Source organism: Anolis carolinensis, chromosome 5 (genome assembly GCF_035594765.1).
Source record: "Anolis carolinensis isolate JA03-04 chromosome 5, rAnoCar3.1.pri, whole genome shotgun sequence".
Lineage (NCBI taxonomy): Eukaryota > Metazoa > Chordata > Lepidosauria > Squamata > Dactyloidae > Anolis > Anolis carolinensis.
This window is the reverse complement of record NC_085845.1, coordinates 15,745,680-15,772,105: the sequence shown is the minus strand read 5'-3', so window position 1 is coordinate 15,772,105 and position 26,426 is coordinate 15,745,680. Positions and strand designations below refer to the sequence as shown.

Below are 26,426 nucleotides of genomic sequence, written 5' to 3'. Positions count from 1 at the left end.
TATGGCCTGAAGACACAAAAGATTAAACACAAATATGAATTACATGCCTCCATGTAACCCAGTCGTCAACTACTGAGGTCATGCAAATTCAGAGCCATAACTTCCTTGACTGAAATTTCACTTGAGAGAGCACACTGGGGACTTCTCTCCAAACCTAATTCCAAACCAATCCTCAGTTTCAAAAAATGTTGCTTGCATACAAATAACGTCTCTGAGGTTGTAGCACTATCCCCATCCTGTATGATTGCTTATCACCACTGAATAAATGAAGACAAGAGGAGAGCAGTATTGCAGAAATGTGCAACTTTCCAAGTAGGTTGGGAGAGAAGAAATGATGGGACGGAGTAAGGAACTGTCATTGCAGGACTTTTCAACAGTCCTGAAATAGTAAAGGTGCCCCTTTTGTGCCTGTCACAGACCTTGTAAAAGCTATGGTTTTTTTGGATTAGAACTCCCACAGCTGATTGGGGTTTTCTGCCTGTTGTAGTCCAAAACTATACCAAACTTTGATCATAACTGTTATCTATCTGGTAATTCCACTGACAGCACAAACACAATCCACAGAACACTATCTTAAGAGCTGCAGGAGAAAGACTGCATTTTCATAGTAACTCAAGTGGAAAGGCCAGGCCCCAGATGGGCACACAGGCTACAAGAACCATTTTCTGCAATGCAAAGGTTGAATGATTCCAGACCATCTTTAATCTTGAAAAAGCCTCACTTTTGGTCTGTGATTATATTCATACTGCCCACTCTCTCATTACTTTCTCTTGTGAAGAGCAGAATAGCCACGGCTAAATTCTACCTTAGTCCTGACTATACTAGACTCAATGAATCAAATACTTGCATGTTGACTTACCATTCAGCAATTGATTCAATGCTACTTGGAACTAATCACTAGGAGTCAGGCCTTAATATGCTTGATGGAGCAGGGTAGCCCTTTCAAAGAACTGGGACTAATACATAAAAATATTTGAACTTGTATCCCTGAGGAAAAGTAAGGCAGAACAAGGGGGGAAACAGTAATCATAGTAATAATAATAAATTTATTACCTGTCTCTCCCTGTGGCTCGAGTTGGGGTATAACATCATTAAAACGATAAAATACTATTAAAACATATACAGGATATACAGAGTTAAAATACAAGTTAAAATCCATGAATGAAAGGCAGAGTAAAATTCACAACTTAAAATTGATTGGGTAGGCCTGCTGGAACAGATAGGCCTTCAGTTGCTTCTAACATTTTGACAACTGATTTAGTTGTTGAATTTCTAATGACAGGTCATTCCAGAGTCTTGGGGTAGCCAATGAAAAGGTCCCCTGAATGATGGTTGCCAGTCAAGTTCTGACTGGTTGCAGTAGATGACACCTCCCCCACCCAGAATCTCAGTGTCTTAAAGGGCAGATTGTGCATGACAAGGCCATCCTGGAGCTAACCTGGTCCCAAACCATGTAGGGCTTTAAAGATCAAAAGCAACACCTTGTACTTTGCCCGGAAACTCATTGGCAACCAGTGGAGTCACTTTAGTATAGGTGTAATATGTTCACTTCTGGATGTTCCTGTAACCAGTCTGGCTGCTGACCTTTGAAGTTATTGGAGTTTCTAAACCTGGTACAAAGGTAGCCCAATGTAAAGCGTTTTGCAGAAGTCCAACCTTGAGGTTACCAGCACATGTACTACCATCTTTAGGACCTTCAAATCTAGGAAGGAACGTAGCTGGCGGATCAGCCAAAGCTCGTAGTAAGCACTCCTGACTGTTGCATCTACATGGGCTGACATTTTGAGATGGATCCAAGAGCCTTCATCCCAAGCTGCCAATTCAGTCTTTCAGGGGGAGTGTAACCCCATCCAGAACTAGTTGACACACCTCCACCCCCAGATTAGGACTCTTGATGGCAAGCATCTTTGTCTCATCTGGATTTAGTTTCAACTTGTTTTTCTTCGTCCAGCTCATTACCTCCTCCAGACATTCATTCAGAGAAGACAAGTTATCCTTATCTAAAGCTGTTTTTGAAGGCATGGAGAAATAGATTTGGGCGTCATCAGCATACTAATAATACCCTGCCCCATGCCAATGGATGATTTCTCCCAGTAGTTTCATGTAAGTGTTAAAACACATTGGGGATAAAATGGGGCCCTTGTGGGATGCCACATAACAATGTTTCAATGAAAGCATCTAAATTGACTCTTATGCAAGAGATTTTATCTGAAAATGTTTATTAAAGCTATCACAGTGAGCTACTGAGGGTTCCAATAATGGTTTCAGAGGGGAGGGTGCATGGATTAAATCTCCCACTACTCTGAATAGCTCAGCTGGACATGAATCTGAAGGCGCAATACGTGGAGAGAAGAAAAGCCACCTTATAGGAACTAAGATGTCTTCTATACACTGTTCCCACACTTATTGCTGGGGTTAGGTTCCAGGACCACCCACAATAAGTGAAAATTCGCGAAGTAGGGACACTATATTTATTTTAATATTTATACATTATTGTAGTAGTTACTGTATACACTATTTTAAGTCTTTATCAACCAATCCTGTGTAGATAAATCACCTCCCTCTCCTCCCGTTGCCGCTTGGGCTCCTTTTCTCTCCCTTCGGCTTCTCCTTACTCCCTTCCTTAGGGTGTAAATTGTAATTTTTTATGATTTATAATAGTCTTTTAGAGTTTATTGAAAAACCGCAAAACTGCGAATCTGCGAAAAGTGAACCACGAAGTAGTGAGGGAACATTGTATTGTGTTATTGTATAAAAGTTCAGTTTTCTGCCATCTGCGCTTTAGTTGTCATCTTTCTCATTTAATTTCCAAGATCCTCAGTATAACAATAATGGGTTGGAGGACGTTTGGGAGCGATTATATCAACAGCCCTGGTTAGATATTGATTCTATATTGACAGGAAGCCTAGCCCCTTGCAGACTGTATCCGGCCCCCAGGCCGTATGTTGTACAGACCTTCTCTAATGCTACCTGGAATCTCAAGGGTTCCATTAGCTTTCATATTTGGCCCATTTTAATAGGTCCTCCACCCCTGCATTGGTAAGTTGTAGTTGTGGTGACCACCCCTGCAGTGGGTAGGTTGTAGCTGTCATGACCAGAATGTTATCTGTCCATGACAACTCGGTAATTAGTCATCTCCACCCACAAATCCGTATGTTCCGAGCTGAAAATTGCATCAAGGGTATGACCTGCTGAGTGTGTAGGTCCAAAAACCAATTGAGATAGGTCCATGTGTTCCATGGATACCATGAACTTCCAAGCCACACCTGACAAACTGGCCTCTAATGGTATGTTGAAGTCACCCAGAAGCAAAAGCCTGGCCAACTCCCAACACCTCTGACAACAGTTACTTGAGCTCGGCCAGGGAGTCTGTTAGGTAGCGGAGTAGACAGTACACTAATAGAATCCCGTCTATCCCTGGTTTTCAGACTCAGGTACACACACTCAATGTGGTTAAGCTCCTTAGTAGGTAGTCTGATAAGGTTAAGATGGTCTTTATGGACCACAGCTAACCCTCCCCCTCCCTTTTCCCTCACCTGCTAACTGACACAGTACCTGGCTAGGAGGGCCTGAGCCCAGGTTGGACCACTACCATCCCCCATCCAAGACTCGGTGAAGCAGCCTCCTCATTTTTGAGATCATAAATGATTGTGTTTTCTTTTTTAACTGACTTGGCACTACTTAAGAGCAAGGTGAGGTTTTGTTGGTGGCCTGGCTCACTCTCCAAGTTCCCCAGGCTGGCAGGGTGACTGGAAGGTGAGACAGGTTTTAATTTTAATTCTTTTTATTATTTTCAGGAAAGGATAAAGCTAAAGGAATGTTTTCTGGGATTTACATGCTGCATGTAGTCCATCAGGATGTTCTCTAAAACAAGGTCCTTTTCAGATGAATGGGAAGTACACAAGGGTGGAGCAACATGGTACAGTCAAAGGTCTTGTGCCAGAGAAACTCCCAACAAATGATGCTTTCTTTTTTCTTCCGTTCTGAACACAGGGAGTCAACAATCACTAGGCTTTGTAACTGCTGCTCAATTTGAAATGCATTCACAAGATCAATGGATGGATAAATCTGACTGGCCTCAATTGCCTCTCATCAGAAGATCAAGGATCCAAATAACTTCTCTCTCAGAAATTCTCATCACTAGCAAAAACTGCCATAAATTATAAGGAGAATTTTCTCAGATGGTATCCCACCTTCTTTTCAAAATCCCTTGTAAAAATGTGCTTCTTAAGTGGACGAAGGCAGGAACAGTTCGTTGAAAGAGGTTATGAGTCTATAATATGATTTCTCATCATCTGTCAGCCCCGCATTGCCAGGCCGGACAACTATAGCCACGTGCATGTCAACTTCTTCTGCAGCGTCTGCCTCTAAGGGGGACAAAGAGTAAAAATAATCCATCCATCTGGTTCAACAAATATACCTCCAATGCATTATTTCAGGGTCATAGCCTAGTCTGGTTAACATGCTACTCATGATCACTATGATTTTCCTGTTATTGTTGGACTACAACAGTGGTTCCCAACCTTTTTTTGACCTGGGACCACTCTCCAACTTTAGTACTAATTGAGTTACATATCAGTTTTTGGTCAATTTTAGATTCGGTTTGGTTATTTGCTGATTCAGAAAATTGCATTAGATAGACCACATCAACTCTAGTTTCTGATACAGCATATATGTCATCCAGTAGTCGCCACCTGCTCACCCACAGAACACTCTTCCAACAGCAGAATGCACCCCCGGTGCATGCACAGTTGCGATTTTCCCCACATGTCTCGCGGACCTTATTTTAGGTCTTGCGGACCATCCGTGGGTCACGGCCCACGGATTGGAAACCAATAGACTACAACTTCCATCATCACTCAGCACTGACTATAGTAACTTGAATAATATGTTATCATCACCAGCTTGCAAATGAGAGCTGAAGTTCAACAACATCTAGAGTGCTCCATGTCGGTTATGTTGATTTAAGAAATCAAGAAGCTGCGGTCTAAAACTAGTCTAATCTTCCCAATTTACTCTGCAGTGCCATGTACATACACAGCCTGCAGCACATATATTAGATATGGATCCCATCATTTTTGATCCCAGTAAACCCGCTGTGTTAGGGACAGTGCCCTAATATTTTCCTTGACTTGTGAATATCTATGAGGAGGATAGAAAATCCAGTGTTTGGTCAAACTAGGAACTCTTTAAGGCCAACTCAGTGTGCTCAGTGTGTTTCAAAATTAATGGCTCTTTCTTCAATAGCTAAAAACAGAATACATTATAACCAAACAGGCAAAGCTATCAAACAGTCAAAAACATTTACAACAAAAACCTGGCAAACGCTTTCAACATAGGGATCTTTTTTGGTATCAAATATTTTTGCCAAAGATAGGAATGTTTTTATTATCTTGCAGAATTTCTCAATCTAGTCTGGCCAATGGCCATGTTGGCTAAGGGAATTCTTGGGCATTGTAACCCCCCACCCCCCCAAAAAAGAAGTAACTTTGATAAAGTCTGGAATAAGAATAAAAAGGAATATTCATACCTCGAGTGACATCTGTCAAAAACAGGATGTTGTTTGTGGAGCAGCCAATGCTTGACGCAATCCGCTGGTAGCTCTCACTTTCGACTTTAGGACCTATTTGTGTGTCAAAGTGGCCATCAAAGAGCTGGAAAAGAAACAAAATTTGTTTTAAAAGGGTGAAGCCTTTTTTTAAATCACTCTAGAAATTAAGGAGTGAGGACAGCCTTTAAAAATAATACCTACTGATGAAATGTCACCTTGCGTAGAGTTCCCAAACAAGAGTTTTTGTGCCTCCACACTCCCAGAAGAATAAATATAAACCTTCATTCCTGCTTCTCTCCATTTCTTCACAGCTGGAACGACATCCTCAAAGAACCTATAATGGTGAACAATAACAGATAACGAAAAGGGAAACCCACAGAAATCTTTAAATGGAGTTTAAAGGATTATTCTCATATACATGTAATTGTTAGATACTCCAGACGTGTTGTTTGGCTACATTCCAGAGACAGGCAATGTGAAACCATGACAAGATTCAGTTTAGGATTGCTGTCAACAACAAAAAAATGTGTGGCCAGATTAAGGAAACTAACATAACAAAGTCCTTTTTTGTATGGGGAAAAATTATAATAAAAAGCTTCAACAATTAATAAAATAATAATCTTGCCTTTTTGCCTCAAGTTAACAGTCCAGGTTCAGACTGGAAAGAATGCCAGCTGGGAACAAAAATCCTGGGCAGAACAAGTGGGCAGGGAAACAGTGGAGCTTTTGGGCTGCATATGGCCTCCAACACTGTTTTGTGACCTTTTGTCTCAAATTTACCAGACTGCCAACTGCTGCCCAAAACAATGAGAACTGGTAACCTTTCTTGGAAACCTCTAAAAACAGAACTTCGTTTTAAAAACAGATTTTTAGGGCATCACTGTTTTATTTAACATCAAAACATATCTGTTTTTACATGGAGTTCTAGCCACTTCTGGGTATTATTTATGTACCTTTGGCAATATGTGCACCCTCTGGAAGTTCTCAGGAGCCTTAGGATTTACCATAGTTGCCCAACTCTCAGCGAAGCAAGTCACTCGCTACTCTCACTTCTCTCTTGAAAATACGAGGGTGGAGCAAAATGTTTTGCCTCCTGCGTCATAAAAATGTTATAAATGAACATATAACAGCATACATTGCTATGGATCATAGCCTGGACTATCCTCTATTGTTCAATAGAGTCACCATCACTTTGTACACATTTGCACTATCATTTAACCGAAGCATCAAAACCATTTTGGAAAAATTCAGGATTTTGCTTTGTGAGCCATGATTTTAAAGCTGTTTTAATGTCATTCAAGTCATTGAATCTGAAACCACATAGGTTGTCTTTCAGAGGTCCAAACCGGTAAAAGTCAGAAGAGGCCAAATCAGGCTGTAGGGTGGGGGAGTTTATGGGTCACAAAGCAAAACACTGAATTTTTCCAAAATGGTTTTGATGCCTGGGTTAAACGATTGCGCAAATGTGTACAAATTGATGGTGACTATGTTGAACTGTAGTTTTGTATAGAGGATAGGTTCAGGCTATGATCTGTAGCAACTTCTGCTGCTATATGTTCATTCATAATGTTTTTATGACACAAGAGGCAAAGCTTTTTGATTCACCCTCATATATCTCTGCTGTCTATTGTCCAGCAAATATGGTCTGTTTGTGGAATCATGTGTTGTTTCTACTGCAGGCATGGGCAAACTTCGGCCCTCTAGGTGTTTTGGACTTCAACTCTCATAATTCCTAATGGCCAAAGTTTACCCATGCCTGTTCTACAGTGTTTTTATTTGCTTGTTTATTTTGAATGTTGTGTATCTAAACTATACAACTTTAGTACTTTGATACCACTTTAATTGCCATGGTTTTGTCCCAGGAAATCTTGGGGTGTATAATTTTCTAACTTAGAATCAAAGATTTTGCTTAGTTTTGTAGTTCATTAGAGCAGGATTTCTCAAACTTTTTCCACTTGTGACCCCTTTCTGCCTGAGAAATCTTTTACGTGATCCCAGGTATATAAGTATATAAAATAGGTATAAAAATAAAATATAGACTGATAATAAATCAGGTAGGAGCCCCTGGTGGCACAGTGGATTAAACCCTTGTGCCAGGAGGACTAATGACTTTAAAATTGGGTTGCTGACCTGAAGATTGCCAGTTCAAATCCAATCCAGGATGAGCTCCCTCTATCAGGTCCAGCTCCATGTGGGGACATGAGAGAAGGCTCCCACAAGGATGGTAAAACATCAAAACACCCGGGGCGTCCCCTGGGCAACGTCCTTGTAGATGGCCAATTCTCTCACACCAGAAGCGACTTGCAGTTTCTCAAGTCACTCCTGACACCAAAACTAAAAGCATTTGCAAGGCTTGATAAACAGGCTGAGTTCTCCAACATTGAGCTAAGAAGATTCCATCTGGGGTCAGAATCCACAGGTTAAGAAGCAGTACACTAGAGTAGACTAAAGTAGTGCTTCTCATGTAATCTGATGTGCGGGATCAGTACGTATTAATACCCCAGAGTGCTTGGGTCACATTTGCCTCCATTGGCTAAATTTCTTCCCCTTTTCCTAAAAATTCTCTGGCAGCCAAATTCTCTGGTGCTCATGGTCTGGCACCAGCTCCCAAGACCACTACAGCATTCTAAATATCTCACCAAACTACAAATCTTAGAATTATGAAACATGGAGACATTTGCTACAATTGCAAATCTTCGACTAGACCACATGTGTCAAACCCAAAACCCGTGGGCTGAATCCAGCCCACCATGCCATTTTATGTAGCACTTCAGATGCTAGACTTCAAGTCCTGCATTCCATCATCCTTTTCCCAACCTCCGAGTCACAAGTGCTGTTGGGTTGCAATTCTCATTATTCCCAGTTAGCATGCCAGTAATCAAAAGGAATGGGAGTTGTCATTCAATAACATCAAGGGTCCCAAATTAGATAAAAAATAAATCACACCAACCAATAAGTAAAAAAAATTACAGGCCCTCCAGATTCTTTGTCTATGGATTCAATGGCCCTTTGAAGGCAACGATAAGGCTGATGTGGACCTCCATGAAAATAAGTTTGACACTCCTGCTCTAGACTGTGGTTGAATTGGTCACAGCTAATGAGACAATAATGTATCTATTAAACTGCTAGTTAAATATACTGGAATCCCACAAATTTGCTACTCACTCTCCCTTCACACGGCCATTTTCATATGCTGCCCTCCATATGTGACCCTGGAGTTGTTTCAATGCCGTTGTCTTCCTGTCTAAAGACATCTGCCAGCTGACATTGTCCACAACGGCCTGGATGACACGTTCAATCTCTTCTTCTCCATCTCTAGATTCCATTGGGATGGGAACAACACCACCCAAGTGAGAATCTTCTTCAGCCTTTGGAGATTGGAGACAAAGAAAAATGTTAATAATCATCAGAAATCACAAGGAGACCTCAACGTAGCAACACATCATTCTGTATAATGAAGATGGGAGCAGAAGAGGAAGATTACAGATCTACTTAAATTAGGGAGGGTTCAAAATTACATTTCACTTTCTCACTGATAACTTGTTGTTGTTTATTCATTCAGTCGTTTCCGACTCTTCGTGACCTCATGGACCTGCCCACGCCAGAGCTTCCTGTCGGCCGTCGCCACGCCCAGCTCCTTCAAGGTCAAGCCAGTCACTTCAAGGATACCATCCATCCATCTTGCCTTTGGTCGGCCCCTCTTCCTTTTTCCTTCCATTTCCCCCAGCATCATGATCTTCTCCAAGCTTTCCTGTCTTCTCATGGTATGGCCAAAGTACTTCATCTTTGCCTCTAATATCCTTCCCTCCAGTGAGCAGTCAGGCTTTATTTCCTGGAGTATGGACTGGTTGGATCTTCTTGCAGTCCAATAAACTTTCAGAATTTTCCTCCAACACCACAGTTCAAAAGAATTTACCTAATTCCACAAATTTCTTCATAGTCTGGCCCAAAGAAAATTGCAGATTTGAAATGTGTGAATATGAGAGAAATCAAAACTAGCAGATGTGCCCGTGTAGCCTCCGAATCCTGGAAGCTGTAGTCCAAGAAGATAACTTTTAGAACCTATGAGATTTGGTGAGCCTTGTTATGTCAAGGGCTACATTCTCTCTAGGTTAATTTGTCATGGATACATTCTGTTAGGGAAAGGGCTGAAACTAGGAGTGGATGGAGCCAGAGCTAAAAACGGATGGGAGCCTACCATCTCCATCCTAAGAGGAAAGAGAAAGAACAATATTGCAGAACTCTGGTGCACAGGGCTTTCAAAATCAGGCTGAGGACTTCATGTGATTAGGTTTTGGGTCACAGATTGCCCATTTGGCTTAAGAGTCATCTCAACATACAGAAAGCCAACCAACATGATGTTGCGATTTTTGAAATTTAAATCCTTACGCAAAGTCATGGATTGTGGGCAAGTCACAATCTCTTAGCCTTGGATGAAGGCAATGGTAAACCTCCATGAAATAAATGTAGCCAAGAAAACTCTATGATAGGGTCACCATAAGTTGGTCTCAACTTGAAGATACAGAGCAGCAGCAATCATGACCACGCAGACATGAAACAAATGATAAGGAAAGGAAAAGGCAATAAAAAACAGTCACCTGTTTCCTCAAAAGGCCAACATCCTCTTGGCATTGTTCTTCCTCCCAATGTGTCCTCAGGTAGTCGTGAATGTTGTCTTTGATGTAAGGAAACAGAGTGTCCTGATAATACATAAAAGACACAACATAAGCTAATGTCGCATCACAGGTTCCCCACCTTCACAGTTATAGGGAAAGGCGGATATTGAAAAGGGACTGGACAGAAGAAAGAGGTGGCTGCACCACAAAACATGTTTGCGGGACACAACATGATCAGAACATATTAAGAGAATAGTGGATTTTGGCCTATACATCAATGGTGTAACATAGATTATAAATCCATTATCTGAAATCCTTGGAATCAGAAGAGTTTGGATTATTTATTTTTCTGAATGCCTGTATTTGCAGATATACATCATGAGGTATCTTGGACATGGTCTAAACACAAAATTCTTTTATGTTTCATATGCACCTTATACGCAGAGCCTGAAGGTAATTTTATACAATATTTTTAAAACGTTGGTACATGAAACAAAGTTTGTGTATATTGAATCATCACATAGCAAAGGAATCACACTATCTCAGCCAGCTGTGCGGACAATTTCAGATTTTGGAGTACTGTATTTCAAATTCCAAGTAAGGAATGCTTAACCTGTATTAGTTTATAAAAAGAAAATATTCAATTAAAATACAATGGATATCCAATTCAGCATCTTAAAAATTATGGCATGCATCCTGATACATTGGTATCCCACTTTGAATGCCAGTTGGTGTGTCCAGTGCTATAATCATTCCACCATGCTATTTCACTGTTGGAAATAGCAACCTCCCAAGCCTTTCATTACTGATTTGTTAATGTATATATTTGCTGACCTGTATTCTACATGTATGTTGATTTGCCAGTCTGACCTCTTTGGTGTGGGAGGAATTATAGACATGTGATTATACTGAGCATGTTCAGACTCAGGACTCAATTTTGTAGTCAGTCTGCTTTACACCTCAGTGGAGGTAGATGCATGCATATTGCTGTTTGAACTTCAATATAGAAGTATGCTTATGGACTTCAGTGAGTACAACTATATTTAAAGAATATGGACTATTGGTTAAGAATGATACCCTGTGTACTCAGCACACAGAGAAGCTATATCCTATCTGTAACTGAACTTCAATAAGAAATGTGCCTGTATGGTGAATTAATACAAGATGTTTATCAATAAACAAGATATGTTATTTTTCAAAGAAATACTTTTTGGTTTTTTTAAATCTCTGAGTGCATATTTTAAACTAAGAGGTTTCAAGGGATGGTATATCTTTTGGGCAACTGCAAAGAAACATCTTTAAAACTCTGCTAACCAAATAAATATTTTGTAGTGGCATGTCTTTATCCTTGGCAGTGTAAATACATGGTTCTTCAGTTTAACAGCTGAGTTACCTGTGTGCCATTACATTAATGCTTGTGAATATCACTTGTTCAAAGAGTTTATTTTATTTATTTATTTACAGTATTTATATTCCGCCCTTCTCACCCCGAAGGGGACTCAGGGCAGGTCACATTATAACACACATAGGGCAAACATTCAATGCCCATAAACACATCAAACAGAGACTGAGAGACACACACAGAGGCAAGTTAACCTTCTTCTGAGGGGATGTTCGATTCTGGCCACAGGGGGGAGCAGCTTCTTCATCATCCACACTGACGGCACTTCCTCATTCCAGGTCGTAAATTAGTTAATCTTGCCTCCCCACTTTATAAGTGGTACCTTATCTCCTACTTGATAGATGCAACTATCTTTCAGGTTACTAGGTCAGCAACGAGCAGGGGCTATTTTTTATTTTTAATTGACGGGTGCTCACCCCTCCACGGGCTGGCCTCGAACTCATGACCTCATGGTCAGAGTGATTTAAGGCAGCTGCTCAACAGCTGCGCCACAGCCCGGCCCCTTGTTGACTTCTAACAAGGTCATGCTTTTCTTGATTAGTGGTTTTCAAAAGGTGGTCTCTACATATTCATGGAGATTCACATTTGCCAAAAGGATGTAGGTCCAGAGACTGGATGCAGTTATTTTCCAATAGGTTATTGTCCAATATTTACTCCATTACTTCAGATGTTACTCGCGAATGCAATGTGCTTTCAAGGTGCCAAAGTTAGGACTCTTCAAGTGAAGTGCACACTTCTCACATAAGGACAAAACTGAATACCAAGTTAATGAGGAGTAGCTGTATAAGATGCCATTCTTGAGTATCACAGAAGGTACCAATGCAAAGGGCATCTATATTAAGCAAAGCCCAATTATACAGAGAACAAAGAGGGTTGTCACACTTCTGTTCAGGTCTCAGAACAATGGACTTGCTAAATGACAAGTGATGTGACCTTCATGTCGTGTAAGTAATGAAGTTCAAGGTTGGCTGCTCATGCTTTAAAAAAAATCAACTCTGGAGGAAAAATTGTCCCAAAAAAAAGGATATTCTTGGTCCTTCTAAAAGTATAAGGTCATTTTAGAAACAAAACCCAGAATAATTGCTGCCTATCCAAGTAACTTTCATAGAAGTAGGCTTCTTTCTTCATGGAATTCCACCTAAAGCCTGATCACATATCACATGGTAATAAATCCAGGTCTGCCACCAAATGCAGACTCTGGGGTGTGCACTTGCATGATGATATATGTTTGACAGATACAAAACTGCTCTCACTCCTCCTTCACATGCTCAGGCACATCTTTAAAAAGCTCAATTCAAATTGAATGCATGCAGAGAAAAAAGAGTGAAAGGACCATGCAGGGTTTTTGAAAACTTTCTTTTTTGAGGGACTACAATTCACACTGGTCATACTGGCTTGGAGATCCTCAGTGGCCCAAAAATTACGAATTTATTTTTCTCTGCCCAGGTCTTCATCTCTCTATGGGTACAGAGCAGAAAATATATGAGTATATAACAGATAGTCTGCTAATGTATTTAAGAATGACAACAGTAATTATCATAATTACCAGGCTGGGCCGGGCTGTGGCGCAGCTGGCTAGTAACCAGCTGCAATAAATCACTACTGACCGAGAGGTCATGAGTTCAAAGCCCGGGTCAGGTTAAGCTCCCGACCATTAAATAGCCCGGCTTGCTGTTGACCTATGCAGCCCCGAAAGACAGTTGCATCTGTCAAGTAGGGAAATTTAGGTACGCTTTATGCGGGAGGCTAATTTAACTAATTTACAACACCATAAAACTGCCAGCAAAACACGAGGAAAGGAATGAGGAAGTACAGCCACTAGTGGATGGTGAAGCAACAGCTCCCCCTGTGGCCGGAATCGTGAAGCTGGAAAAATGTTAAATGCCTCTGTGTCTGTCTATACTGTATGTTGTTTGTCTGTTGGCATTGAATGTTTGCCATATATGTGTTCATTGTAATCCGCCCTGAGTCCCCTTCGGGGTGAGAAGGGCGGAATATAAATACTGTAAATAAATAAATAAATAAATAAATAATCACAAATAGTAGGAGCCATGGTGGCGCAATAGGTTAAAACCTTGTGCCGGCTGAACTGCTGAACTGAAGGTTGGATTGCTAAACTGAAGGTTGCCAGTTCGAATCCGTGTGACGGGGTGAACTCGCCTCTATCAGTTCTAGCTTGTGGGGACATAAGAGAAGCCTCCCAGCAACATATCCAGGCGTCCCCTGGGCAACATTTCTGTAGACTGCCAATTCTCTCACACCAGAAGCAATTTGCAGTATGTTCTCAAATCGCTTCTGATCTGATACAATAAAAAATCACAAATAGCCTCCCCAGATTTTCTATTGACATTTTATCTTTTTGGATTTGGCAACTTGATGATGTCTAGATGATTTTGGACATAAAATCCCATGTACCCCAACTAGCACAGCCCAAGACTAGAAATGCCGATGACTGTATTCCATAATGTCTGGAGGCCACAGGGAGAATTGAAAAGAAGGTTGCTCCTTCTTTTGTGCTAAAGAGGACTATACCCAAATCAGACTGCAGTTTTAGGATGCCAAGTATGATCGGCACTCCACGTTTGCAGATCAGATTATTCATGGATTTGATTAATAGGTTATCTCTAGGAATCTCTAGGTCATCCAGGGTGATTTTATGGTCAATGTCTGCCACAGAGTTATGTTGGAGGATCCAAATATTCCTAGAGACATATGCTCTCAGATTTAAAAAAAAATAGTGTTTTTTGAAAAAAATGCGTTTTTCCGCTTTTGTCGCGGTTCTACACTCCTAACCTTAGCAAACGTGGAGGGGATGAGTGCATGTAAAGTTTTTTTTTCCAAAAAAGAAAGAAGCAGCACATGGAATCTTTTAACCCTGGCCTACTTTCTGTGGTTCTTATTTTCTGCCTGTACGATGTTTGCTCACTTCGCACAAGGGAAATTTAAATGATGGCTCTCTGCACTTGTGACCTCAAGCAAAGGGATATTTTACTATTTTAGGACTCTTAGCACTTTATTCCGTTGCAGGAATAGACCAGTCTCCTTTTACCTTATTAATATTTGATAAAGCCAACAACATTCATTCTCCAGCCTTGCTTATAGTGGGCCTGAAATGACTCATCTTTCTGTAAATAGGTCACAGCTTTCAATTATTAGAATGGCCCCTAGTTATGCTCACTCACTTACAAAATTCAGTCTTGCAAACCATGCTTTCCAACATCTTACTCCCTACATTTCATTTTCAGGGAGAACACAGATGGTAGATCAGGGCTCCTGACAGAACTCTGACAGATAATAATAATGGTGATGGTGATGATGATAAACATTAATAATAATACTTATTTATTTTTAGCAGCTTCTCTTCACAGCTGGAGGCTTTCATGTGAGTTTTCCGGGCTGTATGGCCATGTTCAGCACAACATAGTTAAAATGTACAGATAAAATGTAAGAAGATTAAAGAACATATAGTAAAACACACAGAGCAAAGATTAAAGCACATTAAAATTATGCATATCAAAAATGCAAATTAAAAATTCATAGTTTAAAAATGACTGGGTGGACTGCAGTAGATTTGAAAGCATAATTTCTCTTTGTGTTAAAGAAAATGCAATACAGTGTGAGAGTAGCACAGACAGGAGCACGTAAAAAGCCTGCGGCATAATCGTCGGTGACCTGGTTTCCCAAATACCTGATGTGACAGCCCAAACTCTGAAGAAATCTCCTGACATTTAATGTAGTAAGAGGACATGCAGGGGGGGGGGGGGAATTAACAGTCCTAAATTACTGTTAAGATTAGAGATCTTTCTTAAGATTCATTCAATTTTAAAAGTCTATAAAGAGGGCTTTTGCAGCCTCTGATTAATTCCTTTTTTAAGAGACAGATGTCCAGTCCTAAAGGGCACTTGTTACTAAAAGCAAAAGAACAACTCAGCTGGAAAAGTCTTATGGCATTTCAAGGACAGCAGTTTTATTATGAAATCACCATTCATAAGCAAGTACAAGTTGACCATCCCTCATAGAGAATTGTCCACAAGGACAGCTGAGATGGTGACACCCTTCTGTTCAGTGTACACACACTTTGTTTCATGCTCAAAAATTCTTGAAAATATGATATAAAATTACCTTCAGTTTTATTTATAAAAGCTATACCCAAAATGTAAATGAATGTCATGTTGAGTCTCATGGCCAAGATATTTAATTATGTGCATAGTGCATATGCAAACGCAGGTATTCCAAAATCTGAAAAAGAATCACAAGAATTCTGGTCCTAAGCATTTTGGATGTTGTACTCCAGGGCAGGAAACACCTGTGTACTTAACCACCACACTGCAGTCCAAGTTAAATCAGCAAAGCAGTTTATTGAACATTATATAAAAAGCAGTTCAGCAAAAATAGTAAAAACTACAAAGTCTAAATGCAGGAAATAGTCTGAACGGTTCAAGGTATAGGATTAGTTTCAAAAACCCAAAGTAACAGATCATCCAGCACAGGAAAACAAAAGAACCAGGAATACATGGCAGCATAAACGCAATACAAAAATCCAGGAACAATCCTTCAAACTTGGAAGCAGGAAACATGAACAAAGACATGAAACTAGAATTCCCTTAGCAAGCTTGACTAGGACTTGACAAGAGCTGTTGTCTCGATTACCAATGTTGATCAGACTGGCTGGCAAACCCTTCCCCCTGCCCCTGGCCTCTCTAATATATACATAAAATCATGCCTTTTCCCCTGACTTCCTGATAAGGGCTTTTTCTGTAACAAGTGCTGTGATCTTTGGAGATTCTGTTGAGCAGCCCAAAGTTTACAAAAACTAAGTCTCCTATCTACCAGCTCATTGTCCTCTGCACTTGGGATTTCACCCTCTGAACTCATATCACCCTCTGACCTTGTCTTCCTAGGGAACGACTCCTCAGCAGCATCTGGGTCCCTCTCTGGGATGTGGCCTTCACTAACTGCTGGAAACACAGATTGCTCATTTTCAGGACTTAAAATCTCATGTTGGCTCACAGGCCCAGAAATCCCATGATACACTTCCTCAGTAACCTGGGGAGCAGGCACAACCATGGGCTGAACTACAACATTGGGTAAGGAATATTGAACCTGCATAGTCTCGCCCAATTTGAAGCCTTGGAGATGTTTTTCTTATCAGCTCCCATCAATCCCAGATAGTACAGCAGATAATTTTTTAAATGGTGGAATTGGAATCCAAAACATCTGTAGGGAACCAGGTTGGAGAACGAATAGAACCTATTTCCCATAAATGGTATACGATCCCTTTGTTGACCGATGTATATAGATATGGGAGACACTATATTTATGTAGATAAGGGGAGGAGCTATATTCAATATTTTGTTTTAATGGAGACAAAAATATTACGGGACATGCTTGTATTTCACAGTCTCCAGACTTTTATAATTTTATGTACAGTATTTATGAACCTGCATACACAAGCAATGAGATACACTCACAAACCACCTGGGGATAGCAACAACGAAGTAGACTATAATTCAAGAAAGTGTATGCAACCTATTTATATAACACATATTTTCACAGAGTGCTTCATAAAATATACAGGGATAGATTCCTATGCCCAGGGGCTTACAGTCTATAAAGCAAGACTGGACAGAGTTCAGGTTTGTGAGATCAACTTTCTTTTTCTATAAGAATCTCAAGATCCACCCATGGGAGCCAGATAGAAATGCTACATGCTAAGAATTAAATAGCTCAAAAACCCAGGAATTTGTTTTCAGTGGCAAAACGGGACCACAATCACATCCTTTCTAAAACAAAACCCACTCCAGATTACCCCATATTTTCTTTCTTTTGGCTGTATAAGTGGGATTTCATATCCACTGGGGTTTAGTTCCAGGAGCCTCAGTGGATACCGAAAATCATGGTTGCTCAAGTCCCATTACATAAAATGGCATAGTAAAACAGTATCTCTTATATAAAATGGCAAAAATCAAGATTTGTTTTCTGGATAGATGCAGAATCCATATCAGGGTGAGGAGGAACTTTGTTGTTTTTATTGTTGTTGTTGTTATTCAACAACTGAATCCCAGAAATTCTTACTAATCCATTGAAAAACACGTAGAGATCTACTTTCCACCTACCCACATTCTAAAGCCACCGCTGAAAGAAAGGTATTTTAGGCTCTGCTACAATAAGGCTACCTCCCACAACCAAAAAAAACCTCTTTTATTCAGAAAGGCTTTTAGAGAACCAAGCTTTTAAGAGCGAGCCAGGGAGGGTATTGGATGATTTTCTTTCAGTTTGTTAGTGATTTGAATTGGTTTGTATATTTAATTCTATTTTAATGTTTGAATATTACGGATTTTAATTTGCACTGAGTTTTTTTAATGTTGCGAGTGTAGTATTAATACATATAATGGTATAAACAATAACTTGGTACCCTCCAGAGGTGTTGGACAATGGCTTTTTTCATTCCTAATTGGCATAGCTCAGCACTGCTGATTGAGGACGATGGGAGGTATAAGGGGTGCCTGCTTAAAAATTAATAGCCGTCTTTTAAGGTAGCACCAGATTCTGGGTGCATCTGCAATGTAGAATTAATGCAGTTTGTCATCACTTTGACTGTCATGGCTCAATGCTATGGCATCCTGGGATGTGTAGTTTGGTGAGCATCAGCACTCTTTAGCAGTGAAGGCTAATGTCCCTGTAAATTACAACTCTCATGAGTCTTGGCAATTGAAGTGGTGTCAAACTGCATTAATTCTATAGTGTAGGTGCACCCCTTGTGCTGCAAAAGAAGTCATTAATATGCCTTCTGATCCTTCAGAGGTTGCAGTGAAAGGACCAAATCTTCAGAGGTTGTAGTCAAAGAACTTGATCCAATTGCAACCAAGAAATACTACAATTCCTTTCCGAAAAGTAGAAAGGCACCTTCTAGTATATTCTCCTCCACCAGTCTGTAAGAAAGACATTGAACGCACAGGAAGGGATGTGACGCACAAACATGACTGGATGCATGAAGCATGAGGAGGAAGTATGAGGTTAGATGCATGAGCACGCCAGTAAAAACCACAACGGCATAGTTTTTGGCAGAATCTCCTCCTTTAAACTTAATAGGCAATGGGACATCTCCAGCTTGCAAACTGGAAATTCTGTCTGCCAGTTCAAGACATAGTCCTTGATCACATTTCCCCTACAAAGCTCAAAATAACAATTAGTACTGTTATTACAAAGCCAGTTCACTTAAAAGGTAAATACAAGCCCAATCCTATGTAAACTTGAATTTACACTACACTGCAATGACTCAATGCTATGGAATCCTGGGATTTGTTATTTGGTGAGTTGATAATAAAACTTCCATGATTCCATAGTATTGAGCCATGACCCTTAAAGTGGTGTCAAACTGCATTAATTCTACAGCGTAGATGCACTCTGAAAGTTTGAAAGTTTGAAAAATGAACATTTTCTCCACAAATGCACAGTTCACAAACCATGAAACCTTCATAAAAGAACAGACATCCAAATGTGCAATCTACCAACCAAATTTTACTCAAGAGAGCAGGGAAATTTTTACTTTTCTAGACCCCTATTCCAAAATACGGTACATTGTTCATGCTGGCAACTGCATTGTAGTAATTTGTAATTTTACATATCTGCCAAATCCTGCAATGGGAGCAATCGTATGTATATACAGTAGAGTCTCGCTTATCCAACCTTCGCTTATCCAGCATTCTGTATTATCCAACACAGTCTGCCTTTTAGTAGTCAATGTTTTTGAAGTCAATATTTTAATACATTGTGATGTTTTGGTGCTAAATTCGTAAATAGAGTAATTACTACATAATGTTACCATGTATTGAACTGCTTTTTCTGTCGATTTGTTGTACTACATGATGTTTTGGTGCTAAATATGTAAAATCATAATGTAATTTGACATTTAATAGGCTTTTCCTTATGTTGGATAAGCGAGACCCTGCTATATTTAAATCAAAGCTAATCCCACCATGTTCAAAGCATGTTTAGGCTTTTACTCAGAAATTAACACAGTAGCTCTTGCTCTGAATAAAATCACAAAGCAAAAGTTCCTGCGATTAAATCAATTTTTTCCTACCCAATTCATTACAAGAAACATATGATTCAAATCTAAAAAGTACTGCTCAAGAATTAACTAGATGGTGCAAGGATGCTGTAATACACCACTGGCAAATATTTAGCGATGGTTTGTTTACTAAGAGCAAACATATTTTTTTAAGAGACACACTAGCAAAACTATTCAGATGTAACACTGCAGACTTCCAAAATTAAATTAAATTAAAGTTGTGAAGTTTTGTCCCAAAGCAGCACTGGTAATCTCAGTATCACTGTGCTGATACTGATACAATACCACTATTAAGAGGGAATTGGAAAAGTTTGAGCAACGTCTTTCTGGCCCATTAAGAACTATGTGCAACACAAAAATCTTCCCATGATTCTGTCAACCAACATTGATGCCAATCAATATTGACACCAAAAATATTCAAGGTACTACCTCCAAAGAAGGAAGATCCTACTTTGGAGGCTTTTAAGCAGAGGCTGGATGGCCATCTGTCGGGGGTGCTTTAAATGCGATTTTCCTGCTTCTTGGAAGGGGGTTGGACTGGATGGCCCACGAGGTCTCTTCCAACTCTATTATTCTATGATATTAGTTGTTTCACATTCAGTTACAAATCTGTTGTCAAGATCCGTTATCACAAAAGCATGAACACACAATTGCAATTCAGGCAGTGGTGTTAGGTATGGCAAAATGAAGGCAAGACCCTCCCAAGTATTTTATGAATTTAAAATTTAAAATAAAATTTATTTCTTTTATAAATAAATTATTCAGATTTAGAACTTCTAAGCCTGCTGTATTTCACATTCTCTTGGTCACTTTGTGTGCCCTTTTCCTTGGCTACGTAAACTGGAATTTTAAGTTGCTGCAATGCTATAAATCTGAATTTCTTTATGGATGCAGAATTCTTATTTAGAGAGATTTCGTTGTGCTGCATTCACTGCAAAGGAGCAACCCTGGATCAGGTTTCCCTGAAGGTAGAGGGAAGGTCTGATATAGTTCTGTGATCAAATGCATTCAGCAATTTGAATTGGGAGCTGTACCCCAAATTTAAAATCTGAAAGGGAATGAGATCTATTTGGTGTTCAACTGCTTCCTTGGAAGGAGCAGTCAAAATTACTGCAGCAGCAACTTGTGATATTTGACAGCCCTATCTAGATCCCATCTGATCTTGGAAGCTAAGCAGGGTCAGCGTTGGTCAGTACTTGGATGGGAGACAGCTAATACGGCTGCATCATTGTATATTATACCATGTCCCTAAATACCATAAAGACACCAGATCCCAATATGATCTTGGAAGCTAAGCAGGGTCAACTTTGTGTTATCGAAGGCTTCCATGGCCAGAATAACTGGGTTGCTGTGAATTTTCTTTGCTATATGGCCATGTTCCAGAAGCATTCTCTCCTGACGTTTCACCCACATCTATGGCAGGCATCCTCAGAGGTTGTGAGGTCTGCTGGAAACTAGGCAAGTGGGGTTTATATATCTGTGGAAGGTCCAGGGTGGGAAAAAGAACTCTTGCCTGTTGGAGGCAAGTGTGAATGTTGCAATTAATCACCTTGATTAGCACTAAAAAAGTCTTGCAGCTTCAAAGCCTGGCTGATTTCTGCCTGGGGGAATCCTTTGTTGGGAGGTGTTAGCTAGCCCTGATTGTTTCATGCCTGGAGTTCCCCTGTTTTGGGGCGTTGTTCTTTATTTACTCTCCTGATTTTAGAGTTTAAGGGCCAGCTAACACCTCCCAACAAAGGATTCCCCCAGATAGGAAGCAACCAGGCCTTAAAGCTGTGAAGTTTTTCAATGCTAATCAATATGATTAATTGCAAGATTCACACCTGCCTCCAACAGACAAGAGTTCTTTCTCCCACCCTGGACATTATTCCACAGATATATAAACCCCACTTGCCTAGTTTCCAACAAATTTCACAACCCCTGAGGATTCCTGACATAGATGTGGGCGAAACGTCAGGAGAAAATGCTTCTGGAACATGGCCATACAGCCCGGGAAAACTCACAGCAACCCAACCTTACAAACATTCAAGGGGTGGTCCTGAAGGCAACTTGAGGTCATCTACACTGTAGAATTAATGCAGTTTGACCCCACTACAGGTGCCATAGCTCAATGCTATGGGATGATGGGAGTTGTAGTTTTATAAAGTCTTTCAAAGAGTGATGGTGCCTCGCCAAACTACAAACCCCATTATTATTTATTTATTACAACATTTATATCCCGCCCTTCTCACCCGAGAGGGGTCTCAGTATTATTATTATACAGTAGAGTCTCACTTATCCAAGCTTCTGGATTATCCAAGCCATTTTTGTAGTCGATGTTTTAAATACATCGTGATATTTTGGTGCCAAGTTCGTAAATACAGTAATTTCTACATAGCATTACTGCATAATGAACTATTTTTTCTGTCAAATTTGTTGTATAACATGATGTTTTGATGCTTAATTTGTAAAATCATAACCTAATTTGATGTTTAATAGGCTTTTCCCTCCTAATTATCCAAGATATTGTACTATACTATACCATTATACTATGCATGGAGCTAAGAAAGTGAAAGTGAATGCAGAACTGAATTAAGTCTACAGTGCAGGTGGAAACCGTTATAAAACTACCAATCCCAAAAAATACAGTGTAGGCCAGGCCTGAGCAAACTTTGGCCCTCCAGGCGTTTTGGACTACAACTCCCACCATTCCTAACAGCCTACCGGCTGTTAGGAATGGTGGGAGTTGTAGTCCAAAACGCCTGGAGGGCCAAAGTTTGCCCATGACTGTAGACGCAGCCCTTGCAAAACTACAGTTCCTATGATTCCACAGCATGGAGCCCATGGTAGTGAAAGTGGTGTCAGAACTGCATTAGAGTACAAAGGGTTTTTTCCTCACCTTGACAAAGGCGATGGGAGTTGTGGTGCCTTCGATGTCGAGCAGGAAGACCCTGACTTCCGCAGGCACCGTGAAGCCCACCATCTCCAGCCGAGAGAGGGAGAGGAAAGAAAGGAAAGAAGAGCAAAGAAAGGCAAAGGCGGGAGCCAATGGGTCTTAGGCAGCCGATGCAGCAAAAGCGAGCCTCCGCTCGGGCCCAAGCTCACGCCCAGAAGGGAAGAGCGGCCTGCCTCCCCGACCCACGTGGCTGGAAGCAGAAGCCGCCGCATCCGGATCTGGTTCACTCCCATTGGCAGCCAATGAGGGAGAGCGAGAGAAAGAGACAGAATGGGCGCCATGGAGGTGGAGGGGAGAGTCTGCACCGCACTGTAAGGCCTCATATTCATGCATCGCATCCTGGGAGTTGCAATTTCACATTTCTAGACTGTAGGATGAATGCTGTCCGGTCCCACGTTCACTGCCCTGGCTCCATGCTATGGACTCCTAGGATTTGTAGTTTCCTAAGGGTTGCATGCATCTACACCAATATGAATGCCGTTTGGCACCACTTTCACTGCCAGGGCTCCATGCACCGAATTCTGGGAGTTGTAGTTATGGTAGTTATGCTATGGACTCCTATGATTTGTAGTTTCCTAAGGGCTGCGTGCATCTACACGTGTATGGATGCCGGTTGGCGCCACTTTCACTGCCAGGGCTCCATGCACCGAATTCTGGGAGTTGTAGTTATGGTAGTTATGCTATGGACTCCTATTGTAGCGGAAACCAGATTTCCCCTCTTCCCGGCTTCTCGTGTGTCTGTGCGGACGCAGTGGAAGTAGGAGACAGACAACTGGAGGTTTTTTCTTTTTCCCAAAGAAAGCAGTTTACTAAAAGTTTCCTGCAGCTGCAGAGGTTCATCCCACGCACAACTAGATGCTCAAAAGGGAGAACGCCGCAGACAGGGTCGAGTGTCTATTTATACAATTCAGTGGGTTCAGTTTACGACCGCCCACATATCAAACCATTGGTGCATATTTGTGGTGCAGTATTACATTTCATTACTTTCGTTTCTCTCAAAACACATGATTTCAGGGAAACCATGTGATAACCCATCGGCTGTGTTCCTGGCCTGCTCGTACCTCCTTATATGGCCATTTCCTCCTACCCCTTCATTCCTGCCTTATTCCCCCATTTTTTTTTTTTTTTTTTTTTGCGAAGCGTGTATACAAAAGCTGAAGCAAACTAAATGAGCAGACTTATGGGTCCCTCCAATCCCTTCTAGCTTGTAGCCAAGCTATCTTTTCAGTGGAAAATGAGCGCAGAATAGCATTTGTACATAGTTTCATCACCAGAGGTAAACAACACATGAGGATTAAAAATATTAATCAGGTTTTAGAAAGGACATAGTCCACAGTAGAATTCTGATCTAGCCCAGTCATTTGGCTTCTTCCGATGATGGATTTGTTGCTATGGCCAGAGGTGGCCATTCACATACATGTCCAACTTTCAGGTCTTTTCAGTCTTTGGCATAAAGTCAAACTGGGGGTGTGTTTCCTCTTCCTTGATCAAAGGAATAATGTTCAGTTAATTTGAAGAAAGTCTCTTTGTCCAATCAAGTCTCTAGTCTCTAAGAATTGTCTCTGTGTAAAGAAAAATCTGTAAAGAAAATCTCCATCTCTCACAGGGCTTTAGCTGTCATACTCAGTATACCCAGTGTGTGGCGTGGGGTAGACTTAAACTCCTGCGCGTTTTGGATTCCAAAACAGGCCTTCCAGTAATAATGCCTTATGGATCTCCATTTTGGAAAACAGGCCTCTCAGTAACAATGCCTTATGGATCTCCAATTTAGGAACAGGAGTCCAAAAAAAAAAAAAAGCTGAAAAAGAAAACAGGAAGACAGTGAGAGAGAATGGGGGAGGGGGAACGGATTACCCATCTGTCGATCATCCTGTTCGGCATCACTTTTGTCTCAGCCAATCTTGTTGAAATCCCTTGTCTCTCCACGGGTGGGGCAGGTAGGCCACTATTCAGCTCCCAAACGACCCCTCCATGGCCTCTTAAGAAATGATTCCTCCATGGGCCTTCTTCCGCGATCTGCAGTAATCCTTTTTACTCTGGTCCTGCTGCAATGGTTAACTTATTTTATTCTTTGTCACATTGTCTCCGTGCTATATCCTCCTTTTGGCTTAAAAAGCAAGGTTGTTAGATGGCATATAAAAAGTCCCTCATTGTCTCTCAAATCCGGCAAAAATCCGAATTATTTGCAATGTCCCGTTACAAAAGGTCCTAACCAGGAGAGTTGGGTCAAAATAGAAAATTGTATGTTGTTGAGTTGGTCAGCCCTTACAGCCTCCAGCCTGATGCCACACTCCATCACAGCCTTAGCACTCAGCAACACCTATAGGCCCTCCCAGGCCTCTCAATAAACATGTCTCATAGACTTCTGGGTTTTATCCCATACAGGAGTTCAGGACCTGTAGCAAAAAACAATGAGAGGGAAAAGAAGGGGAGGGAAACACTCATCCTTCCAGGCTGTATGGCTCTTGAAGCACTCTCTCTAGTCGTTTCGCTCACATCCACGGCAGGCCTCCTCAGAGGTTGTGCCTTTGACAACACACTCATCTGTCTTGAAATCCAACAAAATCTTTCTTCTCCGCATCTTTTTCTTTTCCTTTCCGCAAACGATTTAACAATCGTGTATCCACTTGCTGCAATGCAATCTTCCACTCCAGTCCTGCTGCAGTGTTAAACTTACTCAATTCCCCTTTTACACCGACTCGTTGAACAGATCAAAATTTGTTAGTAACACACGTTGAAAAGCCTCCTGCCGCTTCTCAAATCTGGCAAAATCCAGGCTGGGGGCGATGGAAAAAATGCCCCTATTTGCAGGATCTAATGTCCCATTTTACAAAAGTCCTAGTCCTCCCTTTCCGTAACCTTTAGAAAGAGTTGGGCCAAAGTCACAAAGTCCAGAATCCAAATCTCACAAAATTATTATGAAGCACTAGCTCCCTTTTTGAATAAAATGTCAATAAAAAAAAATTTAAAAATCAATGTCAGTTCTTAATCCTTCTGTGTCAGGAATATGGGGTCAATTTTTTTTTTTTTTTCAAAAACAAATATATATATATATATATTTTCTTGCACTGCCAACTTGTGACAGTTTTCCATACAAAGTCTCTACAACCAATAACTCCTCTCCTTGTATTCCAAAGTGCTGCAAAAAAAAGAACCTCCAACATTTCCCTATAACCTGTAAGGGGTTTAAAGTCTGTAGCACCATGTTCTCTAAAAACACTGAAGCATTGTTCTTTCAAAACAAGGATTTTTTTTTTCAAGCCTAAGACCATTTTTTTTTCAAAAAAAAATATCTACAGCTTCCGAATTGCTTCTGAACAAATCTACTAACATTGTTTATAACTCTTTATGCATTTTGAATTCAACACATACATCTCATTCACACAAAGTCCACAGGAATTCTGATTAGTGGTTAGTTGTTTAGATAAAGTCACACACTCTCTCTCAGCTCATGAAAACATTCTCACCCAGTTGTCCCAAAATAAGTCCAAAGCAAGGATTTAAGATCCAGGTGAAAGACAGAACCCCAAAATATTATATATATATATATATATATACACACATTTACATCATCATTTTCTTTCTTTCTTTTTTTTTTTCATATTAAATTCACATTACATTTCACAGCGGCTTTCATTGACCTTGGCTGTCCACTGGAATTCCATTATCTTCCTCTGGGCATTTCGCCTGAGTTTAACCAGAATAACAGGGAGTTTTTACCTTGAACTGTCAAGATTTTCCCACTATCTTTTTGGCATGAGGCCCAGGTGCAAAAGAAAACTTTTTAAGAAAACAGCCTTTGTTCCTCAGAAATAACAAGGGAAAAAAAAAAAAACTTTCTGAGCCTC

The 26,426-nt window shown here is 40.6% G+C and overlaps 1 protein-coding gene across 1 annotated transcript; it reads right to left on the bottom strand.

Annotated features, from left to right (window-relative positions):
• Positions 1 to 1,026: 1,026 nt before the first annotated feature.
• enoph1 (enolase-phosphatase 1) lies at positions 1,027 to 22,768 on the bottom strand. The gene is made up of 6 exons (XM_062981552.1): positions 22,522 to 22,768; positions 10,150 to 10,251; positions 8,717 to 8,919; positions 5,753 to 5,885; positions 5,531 to 5,654; positions 1,027 to 4,367 (listed from the first exon to the last, which is right to left on the bottom strand). Exons 1-6 carry the CDS (start codon positions 22,603 to 22,605, stop codon positions 4,228 to 4,230), a joined length of 786 nt encoding a protein of 261 aa, XP_062837622.1. The 5' UTR covers positions 22,606 to 22,768; the 3' UTR covers positions 1,027 to 4,227.
• Between the last annotated feature and the right edge of the window lie 3,658 nt (positions 22,769 to 26,426).